The 19,944-nt window shown below is 52.0% G+C and overlaps 1 protein-coding gene across 1 annotated transcript; it reads left to right on the top strand.

The window, feature by feature from the left end:
- The first annotated feature begins 4,287 nt into the window (after positions 1-4,287).
- On the top strand, positions 4,288-17,072 carry LOC144609373 (ceramide-1-phosphate transfer protein-like). Its single transcript, XM_078427829.1, has 4 exons — positions 4,288-4,494; positions 9,489-9,559; positions 13,127-13,275; positions 15,367-17,072. The coding sequence occupies exons 1-4, from the start codon at positions 4,365-4,367 to the stop codon at positions 15,890-15,892; spliced, it is 876 nt and encodes a 291-aa protein (XP_078283955.1). The 5' UTR covers positions 4,288-4,364; the 3' UTR covers positions 15,893-17,072.
- Positions 17,073-19,944: the final 2,872 nt, after the last annotated feature.

The following is a 19,944-nucleotide window of genomic DNA, read 5'->3' as shown; positions in this document are numbered from 1 at the left end:
AAGTTAGGAAAAGGGGACGTACAACGGGATCTGGGTGTCCTAGTGCACATCATGTGTCAAACACAAGGCCCGTGGGCCGAATCCGGCCCGCCATGTCAATTTATGTGGCCTGCGAGAGCTTAATTGTCATTGGCCGAATATCTTTTAAGTTACAGACATTTTTAACTTTCAAACTCTCATTTCTAAACACATTTTTCCACGTGGGGGGAGGGGCGAGGAGGGGGAAGGCGAGGAGGGGGAGGGGCGAGGAGTGGGAGGGGCGAGGAGGGGGAGGGGCGAGGAGGGGGAGGGGCGAGGAGGGGGAGGGGTGAGGAGGGGGAGGGGCGAGGAGGGGGAGGGGTGAGGAGGGGGAGGGCGAGGAGGGGGAGGGCGAGGAGGGGGAGGGGTGAGGAGGGGGAGGGCGAGGAGGGGAGGGCGAGGAGGGGGAGGGGTGAGGAGGGGGAGGGCGAGGAGGGGGAGGGGCGAGGAGGGGGAGGGGTGAGGAGGGGGAGGGGCGAGGAGGGGGAGGGCGAGGAGGGGGAGGGGCGAGGAGGGGCGAGGAGGGGGAGGGGCGAGGAGGGGGAGGGGCGAGGAGGGGGAGGGGTGAGGAGGGGGAGGGGCGAGGAGGGGGAGGGCGAGGAGGGGGAGGGGCGAGGAGGGGGCGGGGCGAGGAGGGGCGGGGCGAGGAGGGGCGGGGCGAGGAGGGGGCGGGGAGGGGGAGGGGCGAGGGGGAGGGGCGAGGAGGGGGAGGGGCGGGGAGGGGCGAGGAGGGGGAGGGCGAGGAGGGGGAGGGGCGAGGAGGGGGATGGGGCGAGGAGGGGGAGGGGCGAGGAGGGGGAGGGGCGAGGAGGGGGCGGGGCGAGGAGGGGGCGGGGCGAGGAGGGGGCGGGGAGGGTGAGGGGCGAGGGGGGAGGGGCGAGGAGGGGGAGGGGCGGGGAGGGGCGAGGAGGGGGAGGGGCGGGGAGGGGCGAGGAGGGGGAGGGGCGGGGAGGGGCGAGGAGGGGGTGGGGGGAGGAGGGGGTGGGGGGAGGAGGGGGTGGGGGAGCAGAGAATGGGGGGGTGGGGGGAGGAGAGAGTGGGGGAAAGGGGTGGTGGGGAAAGGTGGGGGGAGAGTGGGACTGGGGAGGGGGGAAGAGGGAGTGGGGTAGGGGATAGTGGGGGTCAGGGAAGAGTGGAGGGGGAGCAAAGGGGGAGAAAGTGGGTGGGGGGAAGGGGGACAGTGAGAGTGACAGGGGGAGGAGGGAGGGGGTGGGGAGGAGGGAGGGGGTGGGGAGGAGGGAGGGGGTGGGGAGGAGGGAGGGGGTGGGGAGGAGGGAGGGGGTGGGGAGGAGGGAGGGGGTGGGGGAGGAGGGAGGGGGTGGGGAGGAGGGAGGGGGTGGGGAGGAGGGAGGGGGTGGGGGAGGAGGGAGGGGGTGGGGGAGGAGGGAGGGGGTGGGGGAGGAGGGGGGGGTGGGGAGGAGGGAGGGGGTGTGGAGGAGGGAGGGGGTGGGGGAGGAGGGAGGGGGTGGGGGAGGAGGGAGGGGGTGGGGAGGAGGGAGGGGGTGGGGGAGGAGGGAGGGGGTGGGGAGGAGGGAGGGGGTGGGGAGGAGGGAGGGGGTGGGGAGGAGGGAGGGGGTGGGGAGGAGGGGGGGGTGGGGAGGAGGGAGGGGGTGGGGGAGGAGGGAGGGGGTGGGGAGGAGGGAGGGGGTGGGGAGGAGGGAGGGGGTGGGGGAGGAGGGAGGGGGTGGGGGAGGAGGGAGGGGGTGGGGAGGAGGGAGGGGGTGGGGGAGGAGGGAGGGGGTGGGGGAGGAGGGAGGGGGTGGGGAGGAGGGAGGGGGTGGGGGAGGAGGGAGGGGGTGGGGGAGGAGGGAGGGGGTGGGGGAGGAGGGAGGGGGAGGAGGGAGGGGGTGGGGGAGGAGGGAGGGGGTGGGGAGGAGGGAGGGGGTGGGGAGGAGGGAGGGGGTGGGGAGGAGGGGGTGTGGGGGAGAGGGGTGGTGGTGGGGGGGAAGGGGGACTGAGGGTCAGGGAAGAGGGGAGAGTGGGGGGAGGGAGTGGGGGAGGGAGGGAAAAGTGGGTGATGGGGAAGGGGTCAGTGAGAGTGAAAGGAGTGGGGGAGGGGAGTGGTGGTGGGGGGAAGGGGGGCAGTGGGGGTTGGGGAGAGGGGGACAGTGGGGGTGGGGGGGAGGGGGCAGTGGGGGTGGGGGAGAGGGGGACGGTGAGAATGCAGGTGGGGCGAGTGGCTGGAGGGGAGGGTGGGGTGGGAGGGGGGGGTGAGGGGAGGAGAGAGTGGGGGAGGCGGGGGTGGGTGAGGAGGGGTGGAGGAGATAGTGAGGCTGGGGGAGAGGAGAATGTGGGGGGTGGGGGGAGGAGAGAGTGGGGGAAAGGGGGGGTGGGGGGAGGGGAGAGTGGGTGAAAGGGGGGGTGATGGGAGGAGAGAGTGGGGGAAAGGGGGGTTGGGGAGAGTGGGGGAAAGGGGGGTTGGGGAGAGTGGGGGGGTGGGGGGTTGGGGAGAGTGGGGCTGGGGAGGAGAGAATGGGGGGGTGGGGGAGGAGAGAGTGGTGGGGAATGGGGGGGGTGGAGGAGAGTGCGAGTGGGGGTGGGAGGGAGAGTGCTACTGGGGAGGAGGGTGGGGTGGGGAGGAGGGAAGAGTGGGGGTGGGGAGGAGGGGTGGGGGGGGAAGGGGACAGCAGGGGAGGAGGGGGGTGTTGGTGGGGGGATGAGAGAGTGTGGGTGTGGGAGAAGGGCGACAGTGGGGGTCAGGGAAGATGGGAGATTGGGGGGTAGGGATAAGGGGGATTGAGTAGGGGGGTTGAGGCTGCTACACCAATACAGGAGAGGCTTTGGGTCCAAGGCTCCTCGGTCACACCCTCTCCCCCTCCCTGGACCGCCTTTAATTGCGCTCCCCCTCCCCTGGAGGAGCACGGCACCACAGTGAAGGAAAAAGAAGATGGCCGCTGGCAGGACGGTGTCAGAGGCTTCCCTCTCCCCTTTCCCCTCCTCACCCACCCCTCCCCTCTCCACCCTCCGAGGTGGTCTTGGAGGGGAGGATGCTCCTCATAACTGTGGAGCATCCTGGACAATACAGCTCACCCCCTCCCTCCGTGACACACTGGTCAACCTGAGGAGCACCTTCAGCAACAGACTGGTCCCACCAAGATGCAGCACAGAACGCCACAGGAGATCCTTCTTCCCTGTGGCTACCAAACTGTACACATCCTCCCCCTTCTGTCGTGGGGTCGACTGAGACTGATTCCCCTCCACAATCTTTGCCCATTCCCAATCCTTTCCACTCCTCACTTTAATCTCATCTTTCATGTAGTTTGTGTTTTTATGACTGTTGGCAAATCAATTTCCCTCCTGGGATAAAGAAAGTTCTATCATATCGCATGGTGTTACCCCATGATTACACAACCCCTGCTCCTCTACACACCCTCCTGGCACATGTACACCAGCCAGTGAGCCAGCCCCGACAGTCAACCTCCAACAATCCTGTTTGACTGTTTAGAAATGACAAAGATTTGGTATCTGGTTCACTGCAGAGGTTTACCGCTGTGCCACCCTTCAGGCAGGTGGGACCAGCGTAGATGGGGCATCTTGGTCGGCATGGCCAAGACGGGCCGAAGGGCTGGTTTCCGTGCTGTTTGACTCTATGATTCTATGAGTATTGGGATATGTTGGTACAACGTGAGAAGTCTGGGGGAAGGAACTGGTTTACACCGAAGGTAGACAATAGGTGCAGGAGGAGGCCATTCGGCCCTTCGAGCCTGTACGCACTGCCATTCAATGTGATCATGGCTGATCATTCTCAATCAGTACCCCGTTCCTGCCTTCTCCCCATACCCCCTGACTCCGCTATCCTTAAGAGCTCTATCTAGCTCTCTCTTGACACAAAAGGTAGACACAAAATGCTGGAGTAACTCAGTCAAGTAACTCTGGAGAGAAGGAACAGGTGACGTTTTCGGGTCAAGACCCTTCTGCAAACTGTTCACTTTCAATATACATAGAAACTTCCAGCCAGCACCGCCATTTAATGTGATCACGGCTGATCATCCAAAATCAGTACCCCGTTCCTGCTTTCTCCCCATATCCCTTGATTCCGTGAGCCCTAAGATCAACATCTAAACCTCTTGCAAACATCCAGTGAATTGGCCTCCAATGCCTGCTGTGGCAGAGAATTCCACAGATTCACAGCTCTCTGGGTGAAATACGTACTGCAAAACGTTTCCCTTTTAAGACTGAAGTGTGCTGGACTTTGGAACAAAAAGCAGAGAGCAGACTTTGGAAACTCTTTAGCTTTTAGTTTACATTTGAATCTTTCCCAAATCCAAACAAAGCCTGTGGTTTCAGATATCAGTGAGGACTCGCGGAAGGCATGGGGCAGCAGATCGGTGTCGCTGCAGATCTCAATGGTTAGCAGAAAGCTGCAGCCGATGACGAAGCAGGCGTTGGTGGGCTACAGGGGGAAGACACAGAGGTTGCTGCTGGCTACAGTGGTCCTCATCAGCCTCCTCGTCTACCTGCTGAGCTCTAACTTCTGTAAGTAGTGCCTTGTGTACAGGGAGGCCAGCCTTTAGGAATTTTGATATCGTTTTGATACAGAGTGTTGGAGTAACTCAGCTGGACTGGCAGCATCTCTGGAGAGAAGGAATGGGTGACATTGTGCAGAGTGCTATGGTAACTCAGTGGGACTGGCAGCATCTCTGGAGAGAAGGAATGGGTGACGTTGTGCAGAGTGCTATAGTAACTCAGTGGAACAGGCAGCATCTCTGGAGAGAAGGAATGGGTGACGTTGTGCAGAGTGCTTTAGTAACTCAGTGGGACTGGCAGCATCTCTGGAGAGAAGGAATGGGTGACGTTTCAGGTCGAGGCCCCTGATGGCTTGGTTGAGATGCAGGAACATAGAAACATGGAAATATAGAAAATAGGAGCAGGAGTAGGCCATTTGGCCCTGTGAGCCAGCATCGCCATACAATATGATCATGGCTGATCATCCATAATCAGTAACCTATTCCTGTTTTTTCCCCATATCCCTTGATTCCATTAACCCTAAAAGCAAAATCTAAATCTCTCGTGAAAACATCCAGTGAATTAGCCTCCACTGCCTTCTATGGCAGAGAATTCCACAGATTCACAACTCTCTGGGCAAAAAAGTTTTTCCTCATCTCAGTCCTAAATGGCCGACCCCTTATTCTTAAACTGTGACCCCTGGTTCTGGACTCCCCCAACATGGGGAACATTTTTCCTGCATCTAGCCCGTCCAATCCCTTAAGAATTCTATATGTTTCTATAAGCTCCCCTCTAATGCTTCTAAATTCCAGCGAATACAAGCTCAGTCTGCCCATTCTTTCAACATATGTCAGTGAGATGGAACATGGGTGGACAGGCGAGGAGAGGATTGGGACGTCAGTCCAAGGAAGGCGATGGCTGGAGGCCGTGCAGAAGCCTGGGACTTGCCTGGATCGGGCACCGCTCATACAAAACTACAGCGCTGACTGTGAAAATGGCGGCAATACCTGGCGCCCCTTGCATTCGGGCCTAGTAGACTATTTCTGTACACTTTGCCAATCAGGACGTGCTTAGGTACGGCAATACTCTTCACTCAGTCCGCCTGGACCTACAAGATCTCCCGGCTGCTAAACACTTTAATTCCCCTTTCCATTCCCACACAGCCTTTCTGTCCTAGGCCTCCTCGACTCTCAGAGTAAAGCCACACACAAATTGGAGGAACAGCATCTCATATTTTGCTTGGGCAGCTTACAGCCCAGTGACATGGGCGGCACGGTGGCGCAGCGGTAGAGTTGCTGCCTCACAGTGAATGCAGCGCCGGAGACTCGGGTTCGATCCTGACTACGGGCGCCGTCTGTACGGAGTTTGCACGTTCTCCCTGTGACCTGCGTGGGTTTTCTCCGAGATCTTCGGTTTCCTCCCACACTCCAAAGACGTACAGGTTTGTAGGTTAATTGGCTGGGCAAATGGAAAAATTGTCCCTAGTGTGTGTAGGATAGTGTTAGTGTGCGGGGATCGCTGGGCGGCGCTGACCCGGTGGGCCGAAGGGCCTGTTTCTGCGCTCTATCTCTAAACCTAAAAGAAATCTAAATCTTAACTTCTCTAACTTCAAGTGATTCCCTCTCTCTCCATCCCTCCCCCACCTAAGCTTCAAAGTCATCTTATTGAGTCTCATTGTCTGTATTCATTCTCACCAAATTCTTGCACACCCACTCAGTGGGCTTTCTGTACATTCTTTACTATGCAGCGGTTAGTTTTGCTGAGCTGTATGCAAAAAAAAAACAAAGTGCTGGAGTAACTCAGCGGGTCAGGCAGCATCTGTGGAGATCATGGATAGGTGACGTTTCACAGAGTGCTGGAGTAACTCAGCGGGTCAGGCAGCATCTGTGGAGAACATGGATAGGTGACGTTTCACACAGTGCTGGAATAACTCAGCGGGTCAGGCAGCATCTGTGGAGAACATGGATAGGTGACGTTTCACAGAGTGCTGGAGTAACTCAGCGGGTCAGGCAGCATCTGTGGAGAACATGGATAGGTGACGTTTCACAGAGTGCTGGAGTAACTCAGCGGGTCAGGCAGCATCTGTGGAGAACATGGATAGGTGACGTTTCGGGTTGGGACCCTTCTGACCGTTCTCCCCATTATTGCAGATTGGGGAGAGTTGTGAGAATGTGCGGGTCTGGTGTGTTGAGGACAGGAATGTAAGTGTGCCTGTGCTTGTGAACGAGGGGCCAACTTCCATAACAGGAACGGGAATTTGTTTAGTTCAGAGATCCATCACGGAAACAGGCCCTTCGGCCCACCGAGTCCACGCTGACCATTCACACTAGTTCTATGTTATCCAACTTTCTCATCCACTCCCAACACATTTGGGGCAGTTATACAGAGGGTCAATTAACCTATAAACCCGCACGTCTTTGGGATGTGGGAGGAAACCGGAGCATCCGGAGGAACCCCACACGGTCACAGGGGGAACGTGCACAGGGGGATCTACACCTGCCTTCAACAGCCACAGGCTCACGGTACAGGAGCATGAGGTGAGGCGTGTGGTCAGGGCTGTCAACACAAGGAAGGCTGCAGGCCCGGATGGAGAGACGGGAAGGGTGTTGAAAGAATGTGCAGACCAGCTCTCAGTGGTCTTCACGAAGATCTTCAACCTGTCCCTGTCCAAAGCCATCGTCCCATCCTGCCTGAAATCCGCAACAATAATCCCACTGCCAAAGAAACCAGTCATCCGTGATCTCAACGGATGCACTAACCCCGGTCATTATGAAGTGCTTTGAGAAGCTGGTCCAGCAGCACATCAAAGCCAGCCTCTCAGCCACTATCGACCCACACCAATTCGCTTACAGATCAAACAGGTCTACAGAGGATGCCATTACTACTGCCCTACACACCGCACTGACCCATCTTGAGCGGCAGGGCAGTTAAGTGAGGATGCTCTTCATAGATTAGAGTTCAGCATTTAACACGGTCATCACGGACAGACTGGTTTCTAAACTAACTGATTTAGGACTCTCCCAATCTATCTGTAACTGGATTAAGGACTTCCTGACCAATCGGCCCCAGATGGTCAGATTAGACCCTCACACATCCTCCACTCTCACAATCAGCACCGGCTGCCCACAAGGATGCGTGTTGAGCCCCCTTCTCTACGCCCTTTACACCCATGACTGCACCCCCACTCATCCTACCAACACCATCATCAAGTTTGCGGACGACACGACTGTGGTTGGATTCGTCTCAGGAGATGACGAGACAGCCTACAGAGATGAAGTCCAAAAACTGATAGGATGGTGTGCGGAAAACAATCTGGCTCTGAATCCTTCCAAGACAAAAGAACTCATAATAGACTTGCGAAGACACAATACGGGCTACACACCACTGCATATCAGCGGGGTTTGTGTGGAAAGGGTCCCTGCCTTCAAGTTCCTGGGCACGCATATTGCTGTGGATCTCTCCTGGACCACAAACACCATAGCGGCAGTCAAAATGGCACAGCAGCGGCTCTACTTTCTGAGGATCCTCAGGAAGAACAACCTGCAAGAGCAGCTGCTAGTGACTTTCTACCGTTGCACCATCGAGAGTGTGCTGACGTACTGTATTACTATGTGGTACACCAGCAGCTCAGAGGCAAACAAGAAAGCCCTTCAGAGGGTCATCAACTCTGCAAAGAAAATCATTGGTTGCCCACTGCCCTCTCTAGAGGAACTTTACTCCCTCCGCTGCCTCAGCAGAGCAGCCAACATCCTGAGGGATCCTTCCCACCCTGGTCATGAGCTGCTCCAACTGCTGCCCTCTGGTAGACAGTTCAGGTCCATTACATCACGGACTAATAGACTCAAGAACAGCTTCTACCCCAGTGTCATACGTGAGCTGAACACTGCCAGACACTCACATCAAACTGAATGGAAGGAACTGATCGGAACACTGTCAGTTACTTGTCAGAAAACATAAGCCTCAATTTAATACAAGTTTACATTCTACTGCACTTATATTGCTTAACATTTGCTAAACGTATTACATGTTACTCCCGACCGCACCTTATATCTAATTACATTCTTTCTTTTATTTATTTTTAAACGGCACTACCGATGCACTTGCAATATGTTAGCTCTCATTGCTGTGCAATAAGTTGCTGTCTTGATTGCACTGTACACTGCCTCGACCGTATTGTCATTGTTTTGTCTATATTGTATTAGAGGTCAGTTTGTTTAATTCAGTAGATTAGGTTTAGCTTGTTATGGATAAAGGTTTATCCTTTGAACTGTCTGCTGTGTGTCATTGCATCATCTGGACTGCTTTAATTTCCCTGTACTTTGTGTCGTGACAATAAAGGTTTTTTACATTTTACATTTACAAACTCCACCCAGACAGGATCAAACCAGCTCTCTGGCGCTGTGAGGCAGCAGCTCTACCCGCTGTGCCACCGTTCCGCCCTTTTGCATCCTGTCCAATTTAATAACATCCTTACTATAGAAACAAGGAACTGCAGAAGCTGGTTTACAATTAAAAAAAAGGCACACTGTGCTGGAGTACTTACTGTTTTGTAGAAAGAACAAGACATAGTTTTCCACAGAAATGTAAAGCATGAGGTTATAGTATGAGACTTATCTCTTAGTATAAGAAAATAACTGCAGATGCTGCTACAAATCGATTTATTCACAAAATGCTGGAGTAACTCAACAGGTCAGGCAGCATCTCGGGAGAGAAGGAATGGGTGACGTTTCGGGTCGAGACCCTTCTTCAGTCTGAAGAGGGGTCTCGACCCGAAACGTCACCCATTCCTTCTCTCCCGAGATGCTGCCTGACCTGCTGAGTTACTCCAGCATTTTGTGAATAAATAGACTTATCTCTTATCTGGGCAAGGTGCATTTTTGCATCAACAAGTTTTATTATAACCAGAAAAAACACCAGATCCAGTCAGCGGTGTGGTTCCGTGTGACTTGAAACAGATTTGTTTTCATTTATATCCTGGTGTGCTTCAAGGCCCAATTTCTCTCAGCTTTTTTTAATTTCCACAGCCCAGTTTCCACCTTTAAACCCTTGGATATCAGCACACAAAGACAGCCAGAGAGATGATCACCAACACAGGGTAAGATCACCATCACTGCCAACCTCAACAAGGTGAACATCACATCCCCGTTACCTTAACACTCCACCCCAAATTCCCATCTGCTGGTGTGTTTGGGATTGTAAGACAACACTACTCATTTTAGTTTAGTTTAGTTTAGAGATACAGCGTGGAAGCAGGCCCTTCGACCAGCGATCCCCGCACACTAACACTATCCTACTCAAACTGGGGACAATTTACATTTATACCAAGCCAATTAACCTACAAACCCGCACGTCTTTGGAGTGTGGGAGGAAACCGAAGCACCCGGAGAAAACCCCACCCAGGTCACGGGGAGAACGTACAAACTCCGTACAGACAATACAATACAATACAATATATTGTGGCAGTGCCCGGGGGCTAGGCCACTCCCTTGGTCATTCCCCTCGGCACTGTGTGGACAGGGGGGATTAGGTCACTCCCTTGGTCATTCCCCTCGGCACTGTGTGGACAGGGGGGATCAGGTCACTCCCTTGGTCATTCCCCTGGGGACAGAGTGGTCTGGTGCTACAGGGTTTGCTGGAAGGGGTTATTGTTTTGACTCGTGGGGATGACTGTGTATGTCCAGTTACTGCATTAAAGTTATTGTTACTTCTTACTTGGCGTCTGGCCTGATTCCTGTCGCGTCCAGACCCACTACAATATCTTTATTGTCATTGTACAGGGGTACAACGAGGTTGGGACCCGTGGTCAGGATGGAACCGGGGTCTCTTGCGCTGCAAGCGCTGAAAGGCAGCAACTCTATCGCTGCACCACCGTCACCCATTCCTTCCCTCCAGAGATGCTGCCTGTCCCACTGAGTTACTCCAGCATTTCGTGTCTACCTTCGGTTTAAAGCAGCATCCGCCGTTCCTTCCTACCCAAACCACCCTAACCCCGGGCACTTTCCCCTGCAACCGCACGAGATGCAACACCTGTCCCTTTACCTCCCCCCTCAACTCCATCAAAGGACCCAAACATTCTTTCCAGGTGAGACAGAGGTTCACCTGCACCTCCTCCAACCTCATCTATTGCATCCGCTGCTCTAGATGTCAACTTATCTATATCGGCGAAACCAAGCGCAGGCTCGGCGATCGCTTCGCTGAACACCTGCGCTCGGTCCGCATTAACGCAACTGATCTCCCGGTGGCCCAGCACTTTAACTCCCCCTCCCATTCCCAGTCTGACCTCTCTGTCATGGGCCTCCTCCAGTGCCATAGTGAGGCCCGCCGGAAATTGGAGGAGCAGCACCTCATATTTCGCCTGGGCAGTTTGCAGCCCGGTGGTATGAACGTCGACTTCTCCAACTTCAGATAGCTCCTCTGTCCCTCCCTTCCCCTCCTCCTTCCCAGAGCTCCCTCTATCTTCCTGTCTCCACCTATATCCTTCCTTTGTCCCACCCCCGACATCAGTCTGAAGAAGGGTCTCGACCCGAAACGTCACCCATTCCTTCTCTCCCGAGATGCTGCCTGACCTGCTGAGTTACTCCAGCATTTTGTGAATAATCCGCCGTTCCTTCCTTCACTACTCGGTCAAAGATTGTTTTGCAAGGCCATTCCGTCACTCGAGTTGGTTCCAAAATCAAAATAAATGAAGGGCCTTTATAGCTGAACAAGTCCATGCAAAGACAGGTGGCACAGTTACGCAGTGGTAGAACTGCTGCCTCATAGCTCCAGAGACCCAGCTTCGATCCTCACCTCGACTGTCGTCTGTACGGAGTTTGCATGTTCTCCCCGTGACCTGCGTGGGTTTTCTCCGGGCGCTCCGGTTTCCTCCCCCACTTCAAAGGCGTGCGGGTTTGTAGGTTAATTGGCTTCTGTAAATGGCCCTAGCATAGGATGAGAAAGTGGGATAACATAGAACTGGTGAGAACTAGTGATCCATGGTTGGCGTGTGCTCAGTGGCCCTCAGACCCTGTTTCCACACTGTGTCTCTGAACTAAAGCTAAACCTTCTTCCTCTCACCTAGCGTTTGAGGCTCATTGAGGAGGCGCTGTGAACTGTTTGCGTGCTACTGTATGTTTCATTTTTTTCCCATTGGAACCTAATCAGATGTACAGCACTTTGGTCAACGTGGGTTGTTTTTAAATGTGCTATACAAATAAAATTGACTTGACTTGACTTGACCTTGTAGCTATGCCCTCTAGTGTTGGATATTTCCACACTGGGGAAAGGTTCTGACTTTATGACTGTCTACCTATCCATGTTTAGTTTAGTTGTGTTTAGAGATACAGCGTGGAAACAGACCCTTCGGCCCAACGAGTCCGTGCCGACCAATGATCCCTGCACACTAGTTCTATCCTACACACACTAGGGACAATTTACCAAAGCCAATTAACCTACAAACCTTCACATCTTTAGAGTGTGGGAGAAAACTGGAGCACCCGGAGAAACAATAGACAATAGACAATAGGTGCAGGAGGAGGCCATTCGGCCCTTCGAGCCAGCACCGCCATTCAATGTGATCATGGCTGATCATTCTCAATCAGTACCCCGTTCCTGCCTTCTCCCCATACCCCCTGACTCCGCTATCCTTAAGAGCTCTATCTAGCTCTCTTTTGAATGCATTCAGAGAATTGGCCTCCACTGCCTTCTGAGGCAGAGAATTCCACAGATTCACAACTCTGACTGAAAAAGTTTTTCCTCATCTCAGTTATAAATGGCCTACCCCTTATTCTTAAACTGTGGCCCCTTGTTCTGGACTCCCCCAACATTGGGAACATGTTTCCTGCCTCTAACGTGTCCAACCCCTTAATAATCTTATACGTTTCGATAAGATAGAAACATAGAAAATAGGTGCAGGAGTAGTCCATTCAGCCCTTCGAGCCAGCACCACCATTCAATATGATCATGGCTGATCATCCAAAATCTGTACCCCCTTCCTGCTTTCTCCCCATATCCCTTGATTCCATTAGCCTAAGTGCTAAATCTAACTCTCCCTTGAAAACACCCAGTGAATTGGCCTCCACTGCCCTCTGTGGCAGAGAATTCCACAGATTCACAACTCTGTTTGAAAAAGTCTTTCCTCATCTCAGTCCTAAATGGCCGACCCCTCATTCTTAAACTGTGCCCCCCCCCCCCTGGTTCTGGACTTCCCCCAACATCGGGAGCATTTTTCCTGCATCTAGCGTGTCCAATCCCTTAAGAATTTTATAATGAAAACCCAGGGAGAATGTGTAAACTCCGTACAGGCAGCACCTGTAGTCAGGATCGAACCGGGGTCTCTGGCACTGTGAGGCAGCAACAGTACCCACTGCGCCGCGCCGCGCCACTGCGCCACGCCACTGCACCGCGCCACTGCGCCGCGCCACTGCGCCGCGCCACTGCGCCGCGCCACTGCGCCGCGCCACTGCGCCGCGCCACTGCGCCACGCCACTGCGCCACGCCACTGCGCCGCGCCACTGTTAAAATATAAAACTATGTCTTGTTAATTTCACTTACTTCTATCAAGTCTACTCTCAATCCACGCCGTTCCAGAAGAATATGAGTTATGGGAACTGATGCTAGTTTAATAGTTTGTCCATTGCCCTTTCATGACTGCGTCTAGCTGATTTCTGCTTCACCTTCACAGACAGAGAATCCCGTGGGTCACAGTTCCACACAGCAGTGCGCCAACAATTTCCAGATTAATCGACTCCAAGCTGCCTTCCACGCCTGCATGACAAAGGATGAAGATATCGCACTGAGAAGTTACCTTGAAGGATGGGCGGAACTCCAAAAGTAAGTGTGATTGATTAGTAGGACTAGATGGTACAATCCCTAAGGTTTGCACTACAATTGACTGGTGTTGTTCTTGGGGGTGACCACGAGGTAATGTTGCTACCATTCAGGCACATCTTCAGTTGTGTACCTCAACGTCACTGGGTGTTTGGGCCTTTTATCACAAGACACCCTCAGTCGAGGCAGGCCCAGCGCAGGGTGATCAGACCTGAGTGTGAGCCTCTAGATGGTCACGTGGCAGCCCAGACAGTATCTTTTCTTTTCAGCCACAGCCAGTGACTGCTCCGTTCGGCGGCATTTGCAAGTTCTTTGATTGCCCTCCTTTGGGCCTGCCCTCTGACTCCAACTTCCCTCAGGAGCCTTGCAGTGGAACTGGCTACAAAGCCCCTGCACCCCACCTCCACTGGACGCACTCTTACACTCCAACCTCGCTCCTCTGCCTCTTCTGCAAGGTTGGAATATCTCGGCCTTTTCCTTTCAAATGCCTCGTCCACAGCCTCCTCCCAGGGCACCGTCAGCTCAATGATGTAAACACGCCGACAGGAGCTGGACCAGAGGACGAGGTCTGGTCGCAGGTTGGTAGCTGCGATTTCAGCTGGGAAGGAAAGCCTCTGGCCTAGGTCAACCCGTAAGAGAGAACTGCAGGCGCTGGTTTAAACCGAAGATAAGACACAAAAAGCTGCCTGACCCGCTGAGTTACTCCAGCATTTTGTGATACCTTCGATTTGTACCAGCATCTGCAGTTATTTTCCAACACTAAAAGCTGGAGTAACTCAGCGGGTCAGGCAGCATCTCTGGAGAGAAGGAATGGGTGACGTTTCGGGTCGACACCCTTCTTCAGACTACGGGTGCTGTCTGTACAGAGTTTGTATGTTGACCTGCGTGGGTTTTCTCCGGGCGCTCCGGTTTCCTCTCACACTCCAAAGACGTGCGGATTTGTAGGTTAATTGGCTTCTGTAAATTGTCCCCCAGACTGAAGAAGGGTCTCGACCCAAAACGTCACCCATTCCTTCTCTCCAGAGATGCTGCCTGTCCCGCTGAGTTGCTCCAGCACTCTGTGAAACGTCACCCATTCCTTATCTCCAGAGATGCTGCCTGTCCCGCTGAGTTGCTCCAGCTTTTTGTGTTCAAAAGTAAGTTTTAGTTTTAGTTTTAGCTTTGACCCACAGTGTGGAAACAGGCCCTTCGGCCCACTGACTCCGTGCCAACCAGCTATCCCCATACATTAGTTCTATTTTACACACTGGGGACAATTTGCCGAAGTCAATTTACCTACAAATCTGCACATCTTTGGAGTGTGGGAGGAAATCAGAGCACCCGGTGAAAACTTACGCAGGTCACGGGGAAATGTGCAAACTCCGTACAGACAGCACCTGTAGTCAAGATGGTCAGGCAGCGTCTGTGGAGAACATGGATAGGTGATGTTTCGGGTTAGGATCTTTCTTCAGACCTGACCCGAAATGTCACCTATCCACATTCTCCGCAGATGCTGCCTGACCTGCTGAGTTACTCCAGCACTCTGTGAAACGTCACCTATCCACGTTCTCCACAGATGCTGCCTGACCTGCTGAGTTACTCCAGCACTCTGTGAAACGTCACCTATCCATGTTCTCCACAGATGCTGCCTGACCTGCTGAGTTACTCCAGCACGGTGTTTTTTAATTGACATCTTTACTGTAGCTGGGCGACCAGGCCTGGATAGAGTGGATGTGGACAGGATGTTTCCACTGGTGGGATTGTCTCGGACTAGAGGTCACAGCCTCAGAATAAAAGGACGTTCCTTTAGGAAGGAGATGAGGAGATATTTCCTTAGTCAGGTGGTGGTGAATCTGTGATATTCATTGCCACAGGAGGCCAAGTCAATAGATATTTTTAAGACAGAGATAGATTTTTGGTTAGTACATTTGTCAGAGGTTATGGGGAGAAGGCAGGAGAATGGGGTGAGGAGGGAGAGATCGATCAGGCATGATTGAATAGCGGAGTAGACTTGATGGGCCGAATGGCCTAATTCTGCTCTTATCACTTCTGAACGTACGTACCTGGAGCTGCAGTCAGAGGTTTTGTCAGCTGACTGTGGGCTTGCCGTTGCAGATTCATGAACGCCCTTGGTGCTGTGTTTGGATTTATATCGGATGAGGTGAGCAGTAAGATGAAGATCATTTTCCAACTTCAACATGGGGTGTCCGGGAAAGCCTACTCCACAGTGAAATCCATGATTGAGTTTGAATTGAGGAAGGACCTGGAGAACTACAGCGAGCTTGGCGGCGAGAGGCCGGAGTCTGGCTGCCGTACGTTACTGAGGCTCCACCGTGCTCTGCAGTGGCTGCAGCTCTTCCTCGACCAACTGCGATTGTCCACCGACACCGGCTCCATGTACCAGATGTGTGCCGATGCTTACCGGCGATCCCTGGGCAAGCACCACGGCTGGCTGGTACGACAGGCCGCTGCCTTAGCCTTCCTGGCCCTGCCGACACGGGCAGAGTTCCTCCACATACTCTGTGTGCAGGACGGAGCGGACACCAAGGCCCAGCTACACCGCTCTGTCCTCACCATCGAGAGAGTCTATAACATTACGCAACACCTGTACGCACAGCACAACATGCTGGAGCTACCCTAGTCATAGCGCCAACAAACAACAGTGTCGTAGAGTCGCACAGTGTGGTAACAGGCCCTTCAGCCCAACCAGTCCATGCTAGCCAACGTGTCCCAGCTAGATGTATTCAAGACAGAGTTAGATTTAGTTCTTCGGGCTAACATAATCAAGGGATATGGGGAGAAAGCAGGAACGGGATACTGATTCTGGATGATCAGCCACGACCATAATCAATGGCCTCCTTCTGCACCTATTTTCTATTTTTCTACGTCCACACTAAGATCATAAGTGATAGGATCAGAATTAGGCCATTCCACCCATCGTGTCTACTCTGCCGTTCAATCATGGCTGATGTATCTCTCCCTCCTAACCCCATTCTCCTGCCTTCTCCCCATAACCTCTGATCAACAATCCATCTATCTCTTTCGGAAAAATATCCACTGACTTTCATTCAATGTGATCATGGCTGATCAATCTCAATCAGTACCCCGTTCCTGCCTTCTTCCCGTACCCCTCGACTCCACTATCCTTAAGAGCTCTATCTAGCTCTCTCGAATGCATTCAGAGAATCCACTGCCTTCTGAGGCAGAGAATTCCACAGATTCACAACTCTCTGACTGAAAAAGTTTTTCCTCATCTCAGTTCTAAATGGCCGACCCCTTATTCTTAAACTGTGGCCCCTGGTTCCGGACTCCCCCAACATTGGGAACATGTTTCCTGCCTCTAACGTGTCCAACCCCTTATTAATCTTATACGTTTCGATAAGATCTCCTCTCATCCTTCTAAATTCCAGTGTATACAAGCCTAGCCGCTCCAGTCTTCCCGACACACTGTGGACAATTTACAGAAGACATTTAACCTACAAAGCTGCACAACTTTGGAGGGAAACCTGAGCACCTGCAGAAATCCCGCGTGGTCACAGGGAGAACGTACAAACTCCACACAGACAGCACCGATAGACAGGGTGTGATCTGGGTCTCTGGCGCTGTGAGGCAGCAGCTCTGCCTGCTGTGCCACTGTGCCAACTCTGCAAATTGCAATAAACATTTTTAAGCTCAAAACAGTCGATCAATAGGGGAGGCAGAGTCGCAGAAAAATATCCCACAACACAATGATGTAATCGGAGTGAACACATACACTTACTACTGTCTGATTTCACTTTTGATTTATTAGGCTGTATCAACAATTAGTGATAATAAAATGATAAAAGATTTGCATTTTGTATGGCGCCTCTCACAAGGTTAAGGCTGATGGGTTGGTAAGGAGTAGGGGACCAGATTTTAGTTTAATTTAGTTTCAGAGATCCAGCGTGAAAACAGGCCCTTCGGCCCACTGAGTTCGCTCAGACCAGTGATACTAGCACCAGGAATGAGTGGGTTAACCTATGATTAGCGTTTGACGGCACTGGGCCTGTACTCACTGGAGTTTAGAAGAATGAGGGGGGACCTCAAACTTTCCAAATAGTGAAAGGCTTGGATAGAGTGGATGTGGAGAGGATGTTTCCACTAGTGGGAGAGTTGAGGACTAGAGGTCACAGCCTCAGAATTAAACAAAGTTCTTTTAGAAAGGAGATGAGGAAACATTTATTTAATTAGAGGGCGGTGAATCTGTGGAATTCTTTGGCACAGAAGGCTACGTCAGTGAATATTTATAAGACAGAGATAGATAGATTTTTGATTAGTACGCGTGTCAGAGGTTATGGGGAGAAGGCAGGAGAAAGGGGTTAGGGGGGAGGGATAGATCAGCCATGATTGAATGGTGGAGTAGACTTGATGGGCCAAATGGCCTAATTCTACTCCTATCCCATGACCTTATGACTTTGACCTTCGGCACCCCAAGACCACGCTGACCAACAATGATCTATCCTACACATATGGGACAATTTGCAGAAACCAATTAAATAAATAATGGCACTTTTAGGTGGAAGGAGTAAAAGATTACTTTATTCTCCTAGCCCATCTGACTGAAAAATCTTAAGTCAAAGTTTGGGAAACCAAGAGCCAGCCTCTGGAACCAGAAGTTAAATGGACAAAATCTTTAGCTGTCCACCGTTTCCTTTAACCCAGCCAGCAACAATGATCCCCGCCATTAGCTCCTCCCGGTACTTGGAACACATGTCTTTGAATAAATTGGCAGCCGTCTGCACCATTGGAGGTTTATCAAGTTCAATGCTGTGAAGAAAGGAAGTATTTAGTTTTTAGTTTTAGCGACACAGCGCAGGAACAGGCCCTTCGGCCCACCGAGTCCGTGCCGACCACCTACACACTCGGGACAATTTGCAGTGGGCCAATTAACCTACAAACCTGCACGTCTTTGGAGTGTGGGAGGAAACCGGGGCACTCAGAGAAAACCCACGCGGTCACAGGGAGAACGTACAATCTCCGCACAGACAGAACCTGTAGTTGGGATCGAACCCTGACGCTGTGAGGCAGCAGCTCTACCCGCTGCCCCTCCGTGCCGACCCACAGGTTGCAGGGAGGGCAACGGCAGGCCACAGCTCTACCAGTTGCACCACTGGACGGCCTCCAAAATTAAGTAAAGTACTACTTGTTTAACAATATTACTTTATCCATAAAAACTTAAAATTTTAAAATTCACACACTGATTCGCTGTAATTTTCAGCACAAATATGAGTGTCAAAGCAAGGGAATAGCATTAGGCAGGCAAACCACAGTGCATGAAACATTAGTCAGGATGGATGTAATCTATCAGGACTCATGAGTGTGGGAAGGAACTACAGATGATGGTTTAAATCAAAGATAGACGCAATAAGTTTTTAGTTACTCAGCGGGCCGGGACAGCATCTCTGGAGAAAAGGAATAGGTAAGAACCTTCTTCAGACTGAATCAAGAGTATTTTATTGGCATAGGTCCTAAAATGGAACTATTTATGTATATATAGTGTGTACACACATATCTACACACAGTATATGTATGCTGCCTGACCTGCTGAGTTTCTCTAGCACTTTTATCTTTTATATCTTTTTTTGTAAAGTGCAGGTTCGAAATTTCTAAGTTTTCTCATTTCTAATTGCTAGTTTCATGCACCTCAGTTATCCTGCTTCATGCCATTCCTTAACATTGCAGCGTACAGGTGTGTGAACTTATATATTTTAAGTTAGTTTAAGACCAGTCATTGTGGAGCCAACTGAGGCAACGAGCCAGTGCTCATTCATCATCTCATTACATAGAACTTGTTGTCAAGCTGGAAAGGGTTCAAAGAAGATTCACGAGGATGTTGCCAAGGCTAGAGGGCGTGCGCTCTAGGGAGAGGTTGGGGCAGGCTGGGTCTCTATTCCATGGAGCGCAGGAGGATGAGGGGAGATCTAATAGAGGTGTCTAAAATCATGAGAGGAATAGACTAGGCACAGAGTCTCTTGCCCAGAGCAGAGGTGTAGCGAGGTTCTAAAGTTAGGGGGAAGCGAGCACATTAAAAAAGGCACCATGACACATACCAAACAATTTAAAACTCATTATACATTTATATTTTGTGTGTAAAATCAAAACACAAGGAAGATACAGTTTTAAAGGAAGTACATAATTGTTATTTTGTATTTAAAATCAAAACACAATAAAAAGGTTTTACAGTAAGCTCATAAATTTCAAAACATAATAAAAACATGTGAAGAAGGCGTTTGGTATGCTTGCCTTTATAAATCAGAGCATCGAATATAGAAGTTGGGATGTAATGTTAAAATTGTACAGGGCATTGGTGAGGCCGAATCTGGAGTATGGTGTGCAGTTCTGGTCGCCAAATTATAGGAAGGATGTCGACAAAATGGAGAGGGTACAGAGGAGATTTACTAGAATGTTGCCTGGGTTTCAGCACTTAAGCTACAGAGAGAGGTTGAACAGGTTGGGTCTTTATTCTTTGGAGCGTAGAAGGTTGAGGGGGGACTTGATAGAGGTTTTTAAAATTTTAAGAGGGACGGACAGAGTTGACGTGGGTAGGCTTTTCCCTTTGAGAGTGGGGAAGATTCCAACAAGGGGACATAGCTTCAGAATTAAGGGACAAAAGTTTAGGGGTATCATGAGGGGTTACTTCTTTACTCAGAGGGTGGTGGCTGTATGGAATGG

Source organism: Rhinoraja longicauda, chromosome 34, assembly GCF_053455715.1.
Source record: "Rhinoraja longicauda isolate Sanriku21f chromosome 34, sRhiLon1.1, whole genome shotgun sequence".
Classification (NCBI taxonomy): domain Eukaryota; kingdom Metazoa; phylum Chordata; class Chondrichthyes; order Rajiformes; family Arhynchobatidae; genus Rhinoraja; species Rhinoraja longicauda.
This window is presented reverse-complemented; position numbering and strand designations above follow the sequence as displayed.